This window comes from Mauremys mutica, chromosome 11 (genome assembly GCF_020497125.1).
Source record: "Mauremys mutica isolate MM-2020 ecotype Southern chromosome 11, ASM2049712v1, whole genome shotgun sequence".
NCBI lineage: Eukaryota > Metazoa > Chordata > Testudines > Geoemydidae > Mauremys > Mauremys mutica.
The window spans coordinates 22,039,426-22,056,442 of NC_059082.1; the positions used below are offsets into that span (position 1 = coordinate 22,039,426).

At 41.0% G+C, this 17,017-nt stretch overlaps 1 protein-coding gene across 1 annotated transcript in view; it reads left to right on the top strand.

Annotated features, from left to right (window-relative positions):
* TNFAIP8L3 (TNF alpha induced protein 8 like 3) overlaps positions 1-15,232 on the top strand; it is a 61,073-nt gene extending 45,841 nt beyond the window's left edge. Inside the window, exon 2 of the mRNA XM_044978828.1 lies at positions 10,739-15,232. Within this exon, the coding sequence (XP_044834763.1) occupies positions 10,739-11,301 (563 nt within the window). The 3' untranslated portion in view covers positions 11,302-15,232. The remainder of the gene's footprint in view (positions 1-10,738) is intronic.
* Positions 15,233-17,017: the final 1,785 nt, after the last annotated feature.

Here is a 17,017-nt window from a genome sequence, read left to right on the forward strand (position 1 = left end):
TAATTTTAGTTAAAGGTTTAATGTGCCCTTAATATAAAGTGTGACCTATTTCTTTTCCATTACATTCCAATTAACAAATGTACCTAGCATTCTGGCAGGCATAAGTTACTGCTGGAAATTTGATGGAATGCCCACGTTTCCACTAGCCGCACTATTGTTAGCGCCACTCTGTTCCTTACATATTAAAATATGTTTTCTTTTAAATTGAAGCCTTTACACATATCTTTTAAACAAACAATTTAGATAGCAAAATGGTTTTTAATGACATACTATGGTCCAGTTCCTCAAGGGTATTTGTAAGTAACTCCGATTAAAATCAATGGGAGTTAGGCACCAAAAATACCTTTAAAAATCTGAGCCTTGGTAATTACCACTATACTCCCATGTGCCCTTTTTACTTTTAGCTTGAGGTCAACTGAGAGCTGAAGTGTTTATTACACTGTAGGCACAAACCCAGACCATGGCAGTGCAAGCTTCCCCTTTGTAACTAGCACCAGGTTAGGGGAGCTGGGTACAACCAGATAGTCTCAGGACATTTAAAACATGGATTGGTCTTGCAGTGTGCATGAGCTCAAACTACATTTTAACCAGGTCGGAACCCCTGCTTCAGCCTTGGGCTTTTACAGGTCTAGACATCTTTGTTGTAAAAGGGTCTCCTCTCGAGGTTAGATTGACCGCCTAGATGGGAGCTAACAGTCACAACTCTCATTGTGATCAGCTAGCTCAGGGGTTCTCAATCTTTTTCTTTCAGAGGCCCCACTCCAACATGCTATAAAAGCTCCACAACTGTTTTCCTGCATATAAAAGCCAGGGCCAGCATTAGGGGGTAGCAAGCAGGGCAACTGAGGCCCCACACCACAGGGGTCCCCCAAAAGCTACGTTGCTCAGGCTTCAGCCGAGGTGGTAGGACTCAGAGCCCTGGGCTTCAGCCCCACACAGCGGGGCTTCAGCTTTCCACCATGGGCCCCAGTGAGTCCAACCCTGGTCCTGCTTGGCAGCCCCCCCGAAACCTGCTCTGGTCCCCTAGTGGCCCCAGACCCCTGGTTGAGAACCACAGAGCTAGAGGGAAGAAAGCAATACAGGCCCTATGATTGTTGATTAAGTAACCTAAATTGCATATTTCGCAGCTCTCAGTGCCAGACATGCAAAAAGGCTCAGCTCGCGCATACTGGATCAATTGTAAGACAAAGCAAGAAAATTCTTGTAGATCCATCATCACATAACAGGAGGATCCCATCTCAGTTATAGCAAACCCAAACATGAGCGACTCCTGGCCAGGTCCATGCTACAGTAAACTGGGGAATGGATAGCACAGATTCCCTGTCGAGCATATTTGTCTCTGCATCGTATTAGCCTTATCCCTACCCCCTCGTTAACATTCTTTAGTGGTTTCTCAGGGAAGAAAAAAAAAAAGCCCATCCAGACCTGTCAGTTGTTGTATCAGCAACAAACTATGCTTGAACACAATTGTCAGTAACATGGCTTTATATTTCACGTGGACTGGGTCTGAGTCTGTTTCCATTAATAGTCATGCGGAATGTGTCTTTCTGGGAGTGTGCACTGTTTCTGGTATTCCATGCAATGTGTACATAATGACTAAATGCATATTTACATGCAAATAATATAGCTGAGCACTCAGTCCTAAACACTTTGTACTCTATTCAGCCATCTGGAATCAAAATATTTTGAGAATATTGCAGATGGTCTTTATTTTAGTTTCAAAATCTCTTAAAACAGCTATAAAGACTCTTTATAGCCAGTCTTGTCTATACAATTACCAAACTTTTTCAGCATTTCTATTATGTACTTTTGGATCTTTGGGGTTTGATGCACCATAGTAGATACACGTGTGTTTACATGCCATTTTCATCACCAAGTGCCAATAGGTGGGCACTCACTCCTGGAGAGAGCAGAAAGCTTTACTGGTGCTACCCTAGCCTGAGGATTTTTCAGCTCTAAACTTTGGTTGCCGCTCTTAAGGAGGCCTCTTCAGCTTCAGCTCCTGGGTGATGTAGCCACACTCCTCCCTTTCCAGACTATTTCCTAACTTCTAAACATGACTAATTTTTTAATCATTATCTGTATTCTATCAAGGACCTCATTCTGGATGACTAATGCAGAGCAGACTTCCTGTCAATATCTTCTGTAGATATAACATACAGTGCTGTTTGTCTCTACAAAGAATGATAAATGGCCAAAATGGATGTTGGTAAATGCCTTGTCCAACATCTGTTTGGCCAACAAATGGCAACCAGTTATCCTCTCCTAGCTGTTATGATCACAAAATATATATAGCCAAACAACTCAATGTCTCACTGCTATATTTTTATATATGCCATTATTTGCCTTCATCAATAGGTGTTGAGACAAGAAGAGAAGGAAGTTATCCATACAGTGAGCAAGCTGCTATGCTCATGTAAATTCACAACTCTACTGTCAAGGCTGATTCCTCACTCTGGCACTTCGAGTGCAGAAGGTGGGGGCCCTCAAGGATTCTAAAAATTAATACTGGCCACTCCAGACTTGTATTAAACTCCCAAGGTTACAGCTTTTCTCTGACCTTGGATTGGTCAATGCTGCCAGCACCCAAGTGCAGAACCCCTTTGAGAGCCCAGAAGGCACACTTGGGAATTCCTTCCTGTGGGGTACCCTCAAGCCCTTTCACCCGCACTCCAGTTAAGAGCTGAGAAAGGGGAAGGAAAAAAAATCATCTGTTTTCCACCAGCTAACTAAAAAACGTGCACAACCTCATAGGACACAGAAATCCAATCCTGTTCTTAAAAAAGTAAATTTAAAAAAAAAAAGAAAAGAAAAAGAAAATACATTTGGAAACTCAGGCAGTTGCTAGATTTTAAAAGAGTAACTACAAGGATTAAGCACTAAGAATAGCTCTCTTGAGGTCCATCTTAAGGTTACAAGCAAAACAAAAGCACCCGGGGTTAGCATAGAGGACTCCACAAGCCATAAAACAAATAAAAAGAGATAAACCTAATCGCGTCTTCCTAGACATTTCCTGATCTACTTACATATCTGGGGTTTCAAGTGGGTAGTTTCTAGGTATGATACCAGGGATTTTTCATACCTGGCCCCAAGCTTCTTACAGCATAGTTGTTACCCTGTTCGCTTCTCCTGGGAGAACAACCAGACAGACAGACAAAAGAGGAGTCTTGTTTCAATTTTTAAAAGTTCTGGCCTTCCCATTGGCTCTTCTGGCCAGGGGCCCACTTCCTTCCTTTTACCTATGCCTAGCAGTGAGACTTTTTAACCGTTTACAGAGAGGGCAATTAGAGAACAACTACTAAGAGGGAGTTTATAGCTACTGGCTGGCTTGGTATCCATAAAAGGGAGCGAACCTCCCCCCGCTTCATTTATCTACTGACTTCAGTTGAGTTTTGCTCATTTACACCAGCAGAAAATTTAGCTGGCTGTCTCCGCCACAGATGGAAGAATGCATAGATAGGTAAATGCAATTTGTTAATTGGTTGGTAGATCAAAAATCTTTCAGGGCCAGTTCCATTCTATGTCCCAGAGAGCCAAATTTTACCTTTGGATAGCTGATTTCTAAGAGAAATATAAGCTAGACAGCTTTCTATTGGCTGTTCCTATGAAGATGCCAAAGAACATTTACTGTTCTAGTGAAAGTCAGCTATTATTTATACTTAAACTGGCTTCTGCTATCAGTGTAAAACACAAGTTCTGCCTTAAATTCTGCCCTCTTTGCTTAAACCAGGTCTTTGTATTTTTGATTCATTTATCAAAACTGCAGAAACGCAAATCTGGAAAGCCACACTTTCTGGAGGATGGCAGATTATTAGAGACCAACATCTTAGTATGAAGGTTGCTGGCAACATATTTCCGATTATACAAGTCATCGGAAGTTTTAGGGATCTGCATTGCAGAGCTGAAGTCAGAAGTAGTCGCATTTCAATAGATGCTGAAATGTCAAAATTCCTAACGCAGTCTAATCATTATGCAGATACAAGCAGTTTTCTGTAGGTTCAGTTATTAATGGTCCTAAAAGGTTAACAGCATTTCTAGAATTGTTTGTACTCTGTCCTGTTACTCCAGGGAAAGTAGGAGATAGACTGTTTCTACGTGGCAAGCAAAGGAGTTATATTTTTGAAGAAAGCACAGCGTAAAGCAGAAAGATACGACTTCTAGAGTAAAACTTTGTCCCCCAGACCTCATTAATGTCTGAAATCTAATCCGTGTGGCTAGCTATGATCTTTGAAAGGCAATCATTGGCTTGGTATCTGAGCACAGATTAATACTTGGAAGCAGGAACCCAAAACAAATAGCCCTCTCTCTCTTGAAAGTTTTTATGTTCAAAGATTTTTAAAAATCTGAACTTGACTCTGTGTCCCTCTGTAGTGGCTAGACAACAGGGTTTATGAATCTGCTACTGCCTCCTACTTGGTCCTTTAGCTCTACCCGTAGCAGCTCAGGCTTTTACATCTAGTGGTCTGGGGTTCGCTCCCTGCCTATGACTGGTTCAGGAGTGATGTTACTTATAGCATCATTCCTGATGTTAACACCCAAAATCCACAGACTTTACACACTGATCTGAACAAAAAGGCTCAGTCTGAATTTTTCAGACCAGGAGTTCTACAGGTGGCCCTAGCACTCAGTTAGACTAAATCTCATTCACTCCAGTAGCACTGGTCCTATGGAACATACCTTATCTATATTTTATTTGTATTAGGGCTGTCGATTAATCACACTCATGTGATTAACAAAAACTTAATCGCAGTTTTAATTACACTGTTAAACAATAGAATACCAATTGAAATTTATTAAATATTTTGGATGGTTTTCTACATTTTCATACATTGTATTCTGTGTTGTAATTGAAATCAAAGTATATATTATTTTGACTACAAATATTTGCACTGTAAAAATGATAAACAAAAGAAATGGTATTTTTCGATTCACCTGCACTACAGTACTTGTGTGAATCTGTTATGAAAGTGCAACTTACAAATGTAGATTTGTTACATAACTGCACTCAAAAACAAAACAAGGTAGGCTCTGAAGTTTTACAAGTCCACTGAGTCATACTTCTTGTTCAGCCACTCGCTAAGACAAACAAGTTTGTTTACATTTACAGGAGATAATGCTGCCCTCTTTTTATTTACATCATCACCAGAAAGTGAGAAGAGGCATTTGTATGGCACTTTTGTAGCTGGCATTGCAAGATAGTTACGTGCCAGATATGCTAAACATTCGTACGCCCCTTCATGCTTCAGCCACCATTCCAGAGGACATGCTTTCATGCTGATGAGGCTTGTTAAAAAAAAAATTTGTTAAATTTGTGACTGAACTCCTTGGGGGAGAGTTGTATGTCCCCTGCTCTGTTTTACCTGCATTCTGCCATACATTCTGCCATGATGACCCAACACATTCGTTTTAAGAACACTTTCACTGTAGATTTCACAAAACGCAAAGAAGGAACCAATGTGAGATTTCTAACTGACCCAAAGTTTAAGAATCTGAAGTGCCTTCCAAAATCTGAGAGGGATGAGATGTGGAGCATGCTTTCAGAAGTCTGAAAAAAGCAACACCCCGATGGAGAAACTACAGAACACCAAAAAAGAAAATCAACCTTCTCCTGGTGGGATCTGACTCAGATGATGAAAACGAACATGCATTGGTCTGCACTGCTTTGGATTGCTATTGAGCAAAACCCATCATCAGCATGGACGCATGTCCACTGGAATGGTGGTTGTAACACAAAGAGACATATGAATCTTTAGCGCAGCTAGCATGTAAGTATCTTGCGACGCCAGCTATAACAGTGCCATGTGAACACGTGTTCTCACTTTCAGGTGACATTGTAAACAAGAAGCAGGCAGCATTATCTCCTGCTAATGTAAACAAACTTGTTTCTCTTAGCAATTGGCTGAATAAGAAGTAGGACTGAGTGGACTTGCAGGCTCTAAAATTTTACACTTATTTTTAATGCAGTTTTTTTGCGCTTAATTCTACATTTGTAAGTTCAACTTTAATGATGAAGAGATTGCACTACAGTACTTGTATTAGGTGAATTGAAAAATACTTTTTCTTTTGTTTTTTTACAGTGAAAATACTTGTAATCAAAAATATAAAGTGAGCACTGTACTCTGTTGTAATTGAAATCAATATATTTGAAAATGTAGAAAGCATCCACAAATATTTAAATAAATTGTATTCTATTATTGTTTTAACAGTGCAATTAATTTTTTTAATCACTTGCCAGCCCTAATTTTTATATAGCAACTATGGCCCCTAGCATCCAAGCACATGGCTTTGGAATGTCATGGAGGACAAGGCCATTTCTGAAGTAACCAAGTCTCATTCTGTTCGCAGCTTCATAGACTAGGAGCAGGCCTTTGAAAGTTGTTGGGAGGTAAACACAGAGCCAGTGGGGTTCACAGAGCAGAGAGGTGCTGTGTCCTTCTTAGCCAGCATTGTCGAGCCTGCAGGAAACGTCACAGCCCTGTGATAGCTGTGGATGGCTCTGGGCAGAATGTGTTACAATTGGCTCTTGCCCAAAGGAGACAAAAGCAAGGATCAAAGTAGCAGAGGCCCATCTGAGAGGAAACTGTGACCCCCTGTGAAAAGAGCTCATATTCAATAAAATGTACATTGTTCAGACAAAACAGAATCTCCCTGGAATCGCTGCAAGCTGGTACTGTACTTTCATGACCCAATACTGTACTCCGAGATGTAAATCTCATCAAATTGCCATAGTGGTAACATAAAATGTTATGTTCAAAGCCTACTGGCTCATTTCTTATTTTATAAACTCCTGAAGTTATCAAACCAGCATAAGAAAAAACTGCCCTGGTAAGAGAGAGAGAGAGAGACACTTCAAAGAAAAAATATTTCTTTTAAGAAAAATGTTGAATTAGAATACAATAATTACACTGAAATATAATAAAAATCTGAATTTTATTACTTCAGTTGTGTCATTAATACACATCATCAACTAAATTTTTCAGCTAGCCTTCATCTAGCCTCTAATATTGCATGCTTGTTTTATTGTGTGCAATTGACTACAGCTACAGAGGTAATGTGCAGCTTGTGTATATACAGACCCATCATGAAGCTTGCTCCCTAAAAGCCTAATTTACACTTACACACAGGCTTGTGCACACAAAACAGGGTGCACCCACATTGCAAAACTAATCCTTTGCAAACAAGGGCCCACCCAATCCAACTCCCATTACTTTTAAAAGGAGCTGGATTGAGTCCCAATGATGGCTAGATCTAAGATGATGGGTTTATAGGTTCAGATATAGTGGAGAAAGGGTATCAGAAGGTACCCATGATGAAGTAATCTGAATAACTGAAATGTACATTTTTTCAGTGCTAACCATTGTTTCCTATTATTCCTTTCTAAAATGTTTCCTTGATTGGTAAAAAGAGGCTGTTTAAGACTAGGAATTTTAGCAATAGCTGTGTGGAATAATCCTTTATAAAATACCACCCTTAATTCAGTAGTTATCAGATTAAGAGCTGTTTGCACTAATTCATGTCACATTTAATTCAAAATTACTCAATTTGCATTTTGAAACACACCCACCCACCCCCTCCGCCACGCGCACACACACCAAGCCCTGGTTAATTACACCGCTGTATTAGGCAGCCAGCAAAGAAATATAATGCTTCAACATTCAAAGCTTCAACATCTTCTATTTTTTAAACTAGCAAAAAAGAGCAAAAGTCACTGAATAGTCAATTTTGGAATAGTCAGAAAAATATTTCATATGTTTTGGTATCAGATGAGAGATAGTGAAACAATTCTTCTGGAAAACAACTTGTTCTAATTCACATCTCAGAAGCATGTTCTCACTCTATTTTAGTAAGAATCCAAAATATCTGAGACGGTGGCCAGGTCACGTGTCAGTCACGTTGTGACCAGACAGCCAGAGCAATGCTCCAGACCACTCCAGCAGCAGCCATCAGACTGATTTAGTCTGAGGCCGCTGCTCAAAGGCGGTCAGGCCGTCATCCCCCAGCTCCACAGAACGATGGGACTTTGAGCAAGTGCAACCCCCGCCAACCAGCCCTCCTTTATTGGCACCACTCCTAGCAGCTCCTTTACCAGCTTCTATGGCTGGGGTTACCCTGGGAACTATTGACAGATAATGTCTTTTAGAGCTGCCTTCAGCCCCATTATTGCAGAAATTCTATGGTTATTCCTCTCCTTTGGGCCTTTCTCCAGTACTGGAATAGGTCTTCAAGGGCCAGCCGTGTCTCCTAGAGGGCAGCAGCCTCTGAGAATCTATCCAGGTACATCTGCTAGATACCGTTATTGACTCACGGCAATAAAGTTCCCTACCAACCATATGTTGGCAACACCACAGCTTGTGCATTGGCGTTTATAGGGCACTACCTGCCCTTACATTTGCTGGAGCAGGAAAGCGAATGGCCCCAAGGTGGGGCAGAAGGGGAAGAGGTGTGGGTATTCAGTTTGTAGGGATTGCTGCAAGTTTACATAGATTCAAGACTAGTCTCAGCAAATGAGAGCTGTTTCTCTGTAGATTCTACAGGGCGAGGACTAGGCCTTTTGAGTTTGTTCAGCCTTTAGCACATGGGAGGTGCTACCAGAAATATAGTACTTAGTCCCAACCTCTCAAAGCAGCACTTTCCAGTGTACCGCACACCATGGTGAATGTTGCAATAATACCTTGACTGCTGAGCTACCGACTTGTGAGAGAGATGAAAAAAGCCTCATTTCAGCATTGTTTCCCTTTAAATGTTTTTTTTAATCTGTTATGGTGTTTTGCTTGATATCTCACCTTCATTAGGGGTTGCTATTGTATCCTTTCCACTCCACAAAATGACCAGGAGTCACAGTAGAGCTTTGTTGTTGCTTCAGTGACAGTAGCACTTCACTTATGAAAAGTTTGTCTGTTAATTTAGAGCCAAATCCTGTCCTTGGGCACATCCAACATTCAGATAAGTGAGGGTCCAGCTGGTGTGGAAGGAATTCCTCTTCCCTGGCCATGGAGCTGTTCCACAGGTACTATTCTACTGGCGTCTCAGGATCTCATGGACTCCATGGGCTGCTGCAGAGCGAAGCACTAGCTGTCCAGTTCTCTGGGCTATCTCCCCTATTCCTGCTTCAGGCTAACAGACCAAAAGTGAGGGAAGTGAAGATGCAGTGAACTATCTTATTTATATTTTACACTCTTGGGGACGGGGACAGTTTCTGTGTGTTGGTGCAGTGCCTAGCAGAATGGGACCCCAATCTCCATTGAGGCCTCTACAAGCTACTATCATTCAAACAAACTAGGTAAAGAGCCCAGGTGGGTTGGGGGCAGAGTGGGGAGGTGCGATTCTCTTACTAAAAGTGACCATTCTGCTGGCTACCTCTAGGTTCCCTGCTCCCTGACTTGCACCCATTTATCATTGCTTTACTACACAGACCAAATTTCTTATATTCCACGTACAAACACTCCAAGCGTAGTATTATAGAAGCAGAATTCAGCTACTTGGTTATTTCATACAGTTACTTAATTGGCTTTTATGTTTTCCCTGTAAACTTCCTGCCGCACTCCCCCACCCCCTCCACCCCCCCCCCCAAAAAAAACACACCACAAATCACAACCACCATTTATGCCAAACAGGAGTATGTCAAATATTGCAATCATTAGCTCTCATTCAACAAGGTATTTCACTGGGACTATACATGCTTAAAGTTAAGCACATGCTTTAGTACCTTGCTGAGTGACAGTCCTAGCTTGTATAAATTAATACAGCCAAGTGGATGTAAAATCCAAGAAACCCAGATTTATGATGTCAAGTATCAGAGGGGTAGCCGTGTTAGTCTGGACCTGTAAAAGCAGCAAAGAATCCAATGGCACCTTATAGACTAACAGACGTTTTGGAGCATGAGCTTTCGTGGGGGAATACCCACTTCGTCGGATGCATGCATTCACCCACGAAAGCTCATGCTCCAAAACGTCTGTTAGTCTATAAGGTGCCATAGGATTCTTTGCTGCTTTTACAGGTTTATGATGATGATTATGTAAAAAAACTGCTCAGATATTTTTGTTCTGCAGGCGAAATTCCTACAAAAGCTCAAATTCAAACTGCTCTGTAAAAGTCAGTTTCTCAAATTAGGCACATTAGCTACAAAAGCCAAAAAGGCACCATTATTATAGATTAAAGACACATACATTTATGTTTATGGATCTGTGCAGTCAGCTCTTCTAAACATGCTGCCTAATCATTTCAAGCATGGAGCAATAGTGACACCCAGTGACCAGACCTGTAATTCGTCATGGACCTTGTATTTCTCAACCACATTAAATCTTAGAGTCTTTGACAGGTAATTTACATTTTTGTGCACATTGACTGAACAAAAGCTTTCAGCTGAGGAAGCTTTCATTTTAAACCTGTGTCTATTTTAAAACCAAGAATATGCATGGCGTTTTAGTGTTTGCAAAGGACAAAGTAATAAAATAAATGTATATCTTGAATATTCAATTCTACCATCTACAACCACCCCCAGATTTTAGGAATCAAAAACTGGGATCTTGACACGAGCTTCTGAGGCTATGAGGACTGATAGAAAAACAATACTGAAGACATGACCTATCCCTGGAGTATCCACTGAACGTGTCTACCATAGGCACCTTAAGTGTGGCTAACAAACAACAGCCTGTATTACATGTTGCTAATTTGCCACTATATGCAAATTATTTCCAAAGTGCAATTAACTTTCTTTTTTTCCCCTCTTCTGCAATAGGTCCTGATTGTTTCAGTTCAAAGAACCTTGCGCTGCAAGCACAGAAAAAGCTCCTGAGTAAAATGGCTACCAAAACTATGGCTAACATGCTCATCGACGACACAAGCAGCGAAATATTTGATGAGTTATATAAAGTAACTAGAGAACATACAAGGAACAAGAAGGAAGCTCACAAAATTATGAAGGACTTGATTAAAGTGGCAATAAAAATTGGGATCCTCTACCGAAACAATCAGTTCAACCAAGAAGAGCTGGAAATCGTAGACAAATTCAGAAAGAAGCTGAATCAGACAGCCATGACAATTGTCAGTTTTTACGAGGTAGAATACACCTTTGACAGAAATGTTCTCGCAGAACTTCTGAACGAATGTAAAGACCTGGTGCACGAACTGGTAGAGCGACACCTGACGCCCAGGTCCCACGGGCGTATCAACCATGTCTTCAATCACTTTGCAGATGTGGAATTCCTCACTGCCCTGTATAGCCTCGATGGGGATTGCCGACCGTACCTCAAAAAGATCTGTGATGGAATTAACAAACTACTTGATGAGAAAATCCTTTGAAACTTTGCCTTTTACAAAACAAAAACTCATTCCTAGAGCTGCAGCAAACTGGCCATACTTGATGAGTTGTGGCAAAGCTTGTGAGCTTCCTTCCTACCATCCGCCTGCTACATGGACTTCATCAGAAACCAGCATGTGCTCACTTGGCTTATTATGAAGGAAAAAAAACCCCAGAAAGCTACAAATTGCAATTCTCAGTTCACAGGGATTTCAGCCTTTTCAACGGAGGGAGCTAAGAGGGGGTGCTGATGCTTATTATTCAGAACAAGATCACAGCACATCATAACCTCAGTATCTGTGTTGGGGTCTTGTTGTGTGAAAATGAACCTAAACTCAAGACACGTGACTGTGTCAAAGATAGAAGGGGAAAAGCAGAAAGGGTGTTGCATGGAATTGACCCCAAAACTCTTCTTGTATATCTTTTTATTATTCCTAAAAAAGATCTCAGAGGCTTAGATGGAAAGTGGGGGTCTGATGGGCACAAGTTCTCTCCTTTCAGTAGCGTCAGGAACCAATAGGAAAGCACATCTCCAGTTTTGCAGGTGATTAAGACCATACTGGAGAGCAGAACTTAATAAAAGGGAGAGAAGTGAGAGGAGTAGAGAAGCTTCTTTAAGAAGCATGTTCCCACTAGAGATTTTTGCTTTGCATCTAAGAATAGAAGTGAGAAACTTGTGATTCTGGAAGAACAGCTCAGTGACTTTAAAGTCAAACATAATGAAGAAACTAAATCATGAAGTACATCTTTGGCTTCAATGATAACGTGTGCCCCACAGGCTCAAGCACACCGTGACATCAAATAGGCTTAGATTAGAGGGCCATGCTACTTTCTCTGCAATTACTGTTTTCAGTGCCAGAGCATAAGTTTCCTGCTGAAGAACACCATGATACAAATGCTGAACACCTGAGAGGAATAGTGATATTACTGGATCAATGAAGCCATCATCTGTCCCTTCCTTCTCCACTGAAACACCATTTCCACCTGCAAATAGCAAAAGCTCTCAAAAGACAATATTCAGTGTATGGAACAACTTGTCAGCCATGGCTTAGTGTATGTCCATTGTAATTAGTTGTGTTTACAGTCAAATAGTGAAATGTGGGGAACGGGGGCCAAGCTGGTATTTTCACAGTGCCATCTATGTATAGAACATCCACACCTCTGTAACTAGGGCTTGTTAACATGGGAAACTTAGGAGCAACATCAAGGACCTATTGCATCTTATTCTATACACGTTTTTTAAAAAAATGAACACACACCCCAACACCTGTTACAGAACAAAGATGAACTAAAGAACTTGCAGAAAAGTTACAGTGGTTGCAACAGCACAACTTTCCTGGCAAGAGTCCGGATTTTATAATCCCCAGTCCAGAGCATCACAAAAGAAAGCAGCATGGTATAGTGCTTAAAACAACCAATTCAAGCGCTGCCACTGACTTCTGTAATCTTTGACAAGTCACTTAGCTTCTCTGTGTCCCAATCTGCAAAATTTCCCCTTTGTAAATTGCTCTGAAATTATTGGATTTAAAAAAAACACTAGGTAAGAGCTTAGCATTGCTATTAGGAAACTAAGACTGAGGAAATCCTGGTACCAAAGAAATGCTGGCAGAGAATTATATTGCTCATTATTGAACTGAGGTGACTTTTCTCTTTTAGAGGCAGAGGGGAAATGCATTACCAGTTCATTTGAAAGCCAACTTTGTTGTGAAAAAAATCCTCCAAAAGTCAAATTAATTAATTAATTTCAACCTTTACATTGCACCCATTAATCTTTGTGCTCTGTGATATAGAGCAGAGCACCACAGAAAGTGTAAGGCTCTATGGTAGAACATTTTCATTCCTCAAGGCCTCCTGGAAGCAAGACATTCACTGAAATATGCCAGGGTAAAAAGTGAAATTTCAAAAACATCCAGGAACTGGGGCGGGGCGGGGGAAAGCACAAATTTTTGTTTTGAGTCAATCCAAAATGTTTCATTTCAATAATTTTGATGTTTAAAAGGAAAAAAAAGCCTTTTTGCGGCTCATTAACTTAAATTTCAAAACAAAAAGTAGTTTTGAACCAGCTAAATCAGAATTTTTCACTTCAAATATTTTTCTCAACATTTTTTCAAGGTGGGAAATACATTGAACTTGACCCTGTTTTGTGAAACTTTGTTTTGGCAAATCAGCGTTTTCTACAGTTCAAGCATTTTAGCTCCTTATAACTAGTGGACATAGACATCTATCACTAAGTGTGCAATAACATATCCTCCAACAGCAGGGATATAGTTAGCCAAAATATCCATTCAGTTATACAGGGCTAGATCATGGAGTCATCAAGTCCTACCAGCTAAAGCTGGCAGAGTTCATTTCCTCATCTGTGCTGCCTTGATTGCATGGCCTGGTATGCTGAGGTCAGGGTGGAGCCACAGAGGCTGCTCTCTGACCCATGCTATGGCCTTATGAAAAGAATAATTTGTGCAGAGTAAGAGGGCATCTTATATTCCCGTACTTCCCTGGACAAGTGCATGCTGCAGGTCAAGATTTGGCTTTTAGAAAATGGTACTTAGGAGGGAATCCTCTAGAAAGAAAATCTACAACAGTATCAAATGTTATTGTGTCTTGATGCACTAACCTTTCCCTGTTTTGAAATTCTGTTAATTTTATAGTGGCTCACCCTTGGCTTGCAGACACAGCAGATTTAGAATACATTTAAAACTCTCCTCTCACCATTGGGTTCATCCACTCCCACAGCTCTAAAGATACTTTGGTTTGAGACTGTAGATGATATGCGAATCACAGATAGCCTTGCAGACAACACAGATGTCAAATACTGTACCAAAGGGTGTATTACAATAATTAGATGCATTACTTTTAAAACTCATGAAAAATTATTCATTTGAAAGCTTTTTCTTTACCTAAGCAATGCTTACAGAGCAGATCATTGATCTCATCAGTATTATAGAGAGTTGTTTTCACATGTAAACATTATTCAAAACACGATATTATAACAGACTTCAGAACATTTTCTTATACTTCTGTCTTTTTTCCCCTACAAAACAATTGTGTCATATGCATTGCAATAACAATCCCATGTTTCCTTTATAGTGCAACTATGCTTAGATAGCTGGATGCCCAGCTACCTGATTCGTATACTATAGGGGTAGTTTCACATGAACAATCAGAAGTGTTCTTATTTCTCATCTTTGAAGAGTGTATTTCAAATGCACAGGAAAACAAGCCATCTAAAATGGCAGCACCATAGGCTGCTTGTATTGGAGCGATTTTCCACCCATTTCCCTTGAATCCATGAAACTTCTGTTCAATAGCAACTAATGTGGACTGCCCTTCTGTGGTATAATACAGAGATAAAATCTGGGCAGAAGGACTTGCAAGATTTGCCTTGTATGGTAAAAAATTGTAGGCATTCACCGGAACCATATTTAATAATCTACATTTACATGCAATATTGGCCAAAATCTACCCCAGAGCACTACTTATCAAACTGATGGGCTGTGGGGGGTTTTTTTTTTTTTGAGTATATAATACATCCAACTCACATATCAAATTTCAGGTGGTGGGAGGAAGAGTTTTTATTTTGTTTTGGAGCAAGCTAAGTGCATTTAAGACTTTAAAACAAACAAATAAAGCCACCATTTGAAAAGGATGACAGTTGAAAGAAAAATGATACTCTGTATGTGGTTTCTTTTTATGTGTTGCATATATCAGTATTCAGACTCTGGTATTTTAGAAAACAGCCAAATGTGTATCATTTTATTTATAAATTTTAGTAGCCTTAAAGTGGAGGAAAAATGTTTTCAAGTATTTCTGATACTTGTATACCTTGTATATTCATTGTTTACTTTTATACTGGTGGCTTGGTATGTAGTAATATGTTTAAGTCACCCATCAAGTATATGATGTATTATCATAATATTTGTGGATTAAATGATTTGTGATTACTGTATTTTTTGTTTCCTTTCGGTTTTCATTTTGCTACCTTGTGACGGATTGCTCTACTCACCACTAGGACGGTGCCTCCTGACCATTCTGGGAATTAGCCTTGTAGGGTCAATGCCCCTTCCCGCAGTGGCATGGCATCTCTCCATCCTTCTCTCTCGGTCCATAACCTCTCTCTTGCTCCAGGAGCTGCCTCTGTGTGACTTGGCCCTCTGGCCAGGTCCTTAAATATGTTTTCCCCCTTTTGGGGTATCAAAGTCTCTCTCCACACTAGCAGTCTCAGGCAGCCTTCCCATTCACTCCCCCTGATGCCACTCCCACAGTGGCTGGCAGGGGAACCCAGGCCTACCCTCTACTCCAGATGCTGGCTCAGGGACCCTCTAGTCAGCAGCCAAGGTCTGTTGTCTCCTGAACTTTCCTGCCTTTCCCTGAGCCCTTTCCTTCCTTCTGGCAGTCCCCACTCTCAGGGTCTACCAACCTCTTCCTCCCATCCAGGAAATAACCAGTGGGGCTGGAACATTTTTAATAGTGGGGGTGCTGAAAATCAGCCCCCTTACCGCCTGAGCTGAGGCCAGGACCCCAGGTGTGCAGGGCCAGCAGCTAGCACCCCTACTTCCCATACCTATGGAAGTAACTGTGAGCTACCTGCCTCTGCAGCTTCCAAACACTCCTACCTTCTCCCAGGGAGTCACCACAGACTTTCCCTCTGCTTCCAATTTCCCATCCTTACAAACCCAGCCCAGCTCCTTCCTCCGCAGCTGGGCTCCCTCACTCAGGCAGGGGATGACTTAGCCACCTGATTCCACTCAGCTGTGGTCAGTCAGGTTCATTAGCCTCCTTCTCAGTCTGCATTAACCATTTCAGGGCAAGTGTGGTGTGAACAAGCCCAATCGACTGTATAATTATCAAACAAAGTTCATAGGCGAATTCAGAACTTTTAGTATCAGTTGCTTCTTTAGATCAAACAATGATTATTAAATCATGCAGGGGGATAGCTCAGTGGTTTGAGAATTGGCCCGCTAAATGCAGGGTTGTGAGCTCAATCCTTGAGGGGGACATTTAGGGATATGGGGATTTAGTTGGGGATTGGTCCTGCTTTGAGCAGGGGGTTGGACTAGATGACCTCCTGAGGTCCCTTCCAACCCTATATTCTATTATTCTATCAGCTTTAAGTGTCTATGCAATTGCAACCAATACCACCATGCATAGGAATTTCAGCACACAGTATATACCAATGTAAAATACGGTATATTCAAAAACTACATTAAAAGAACATTAGTAGGGTTCCAAAGTCAAAAGTGAGGAAATGCCAGAATTAAGGCTGTCTGCACAACCTTAATTTGGCCCCATTGTGCATATGAATTAGGATAGACTCTAATTATATGATCACACACTATTTTTTCCTCCACAGGACCCTTGCCTCACTCAATGCACAGGATGGACAGTGATCACATAACAAGCAGCTATTCAGTATTTTGTTTTCTTCACCATCATTCAGTGTGGCCACAAGCCTTAGTTACTATACACTATTCAAACATTGTTCTGCAGGCAGAATTGGTAATTTCCTCACAGGGTTTTCTGTGGCACTCTATTGTTCCTGAAGGTTTCACAAACATTCATGAATTGATTTTCACAACAGCCCTGGGAGAGGAGTATTTCACGGAGGTGGACTAGCTCCTCCTGCTGGACACTTGCCACACTGCTGTGAGGGGATCCAAATGCTGACTCCCATATGCCCAGAGAGAGCTGATACTAGGCAGAGTTTAGGCTCTGTTCCTG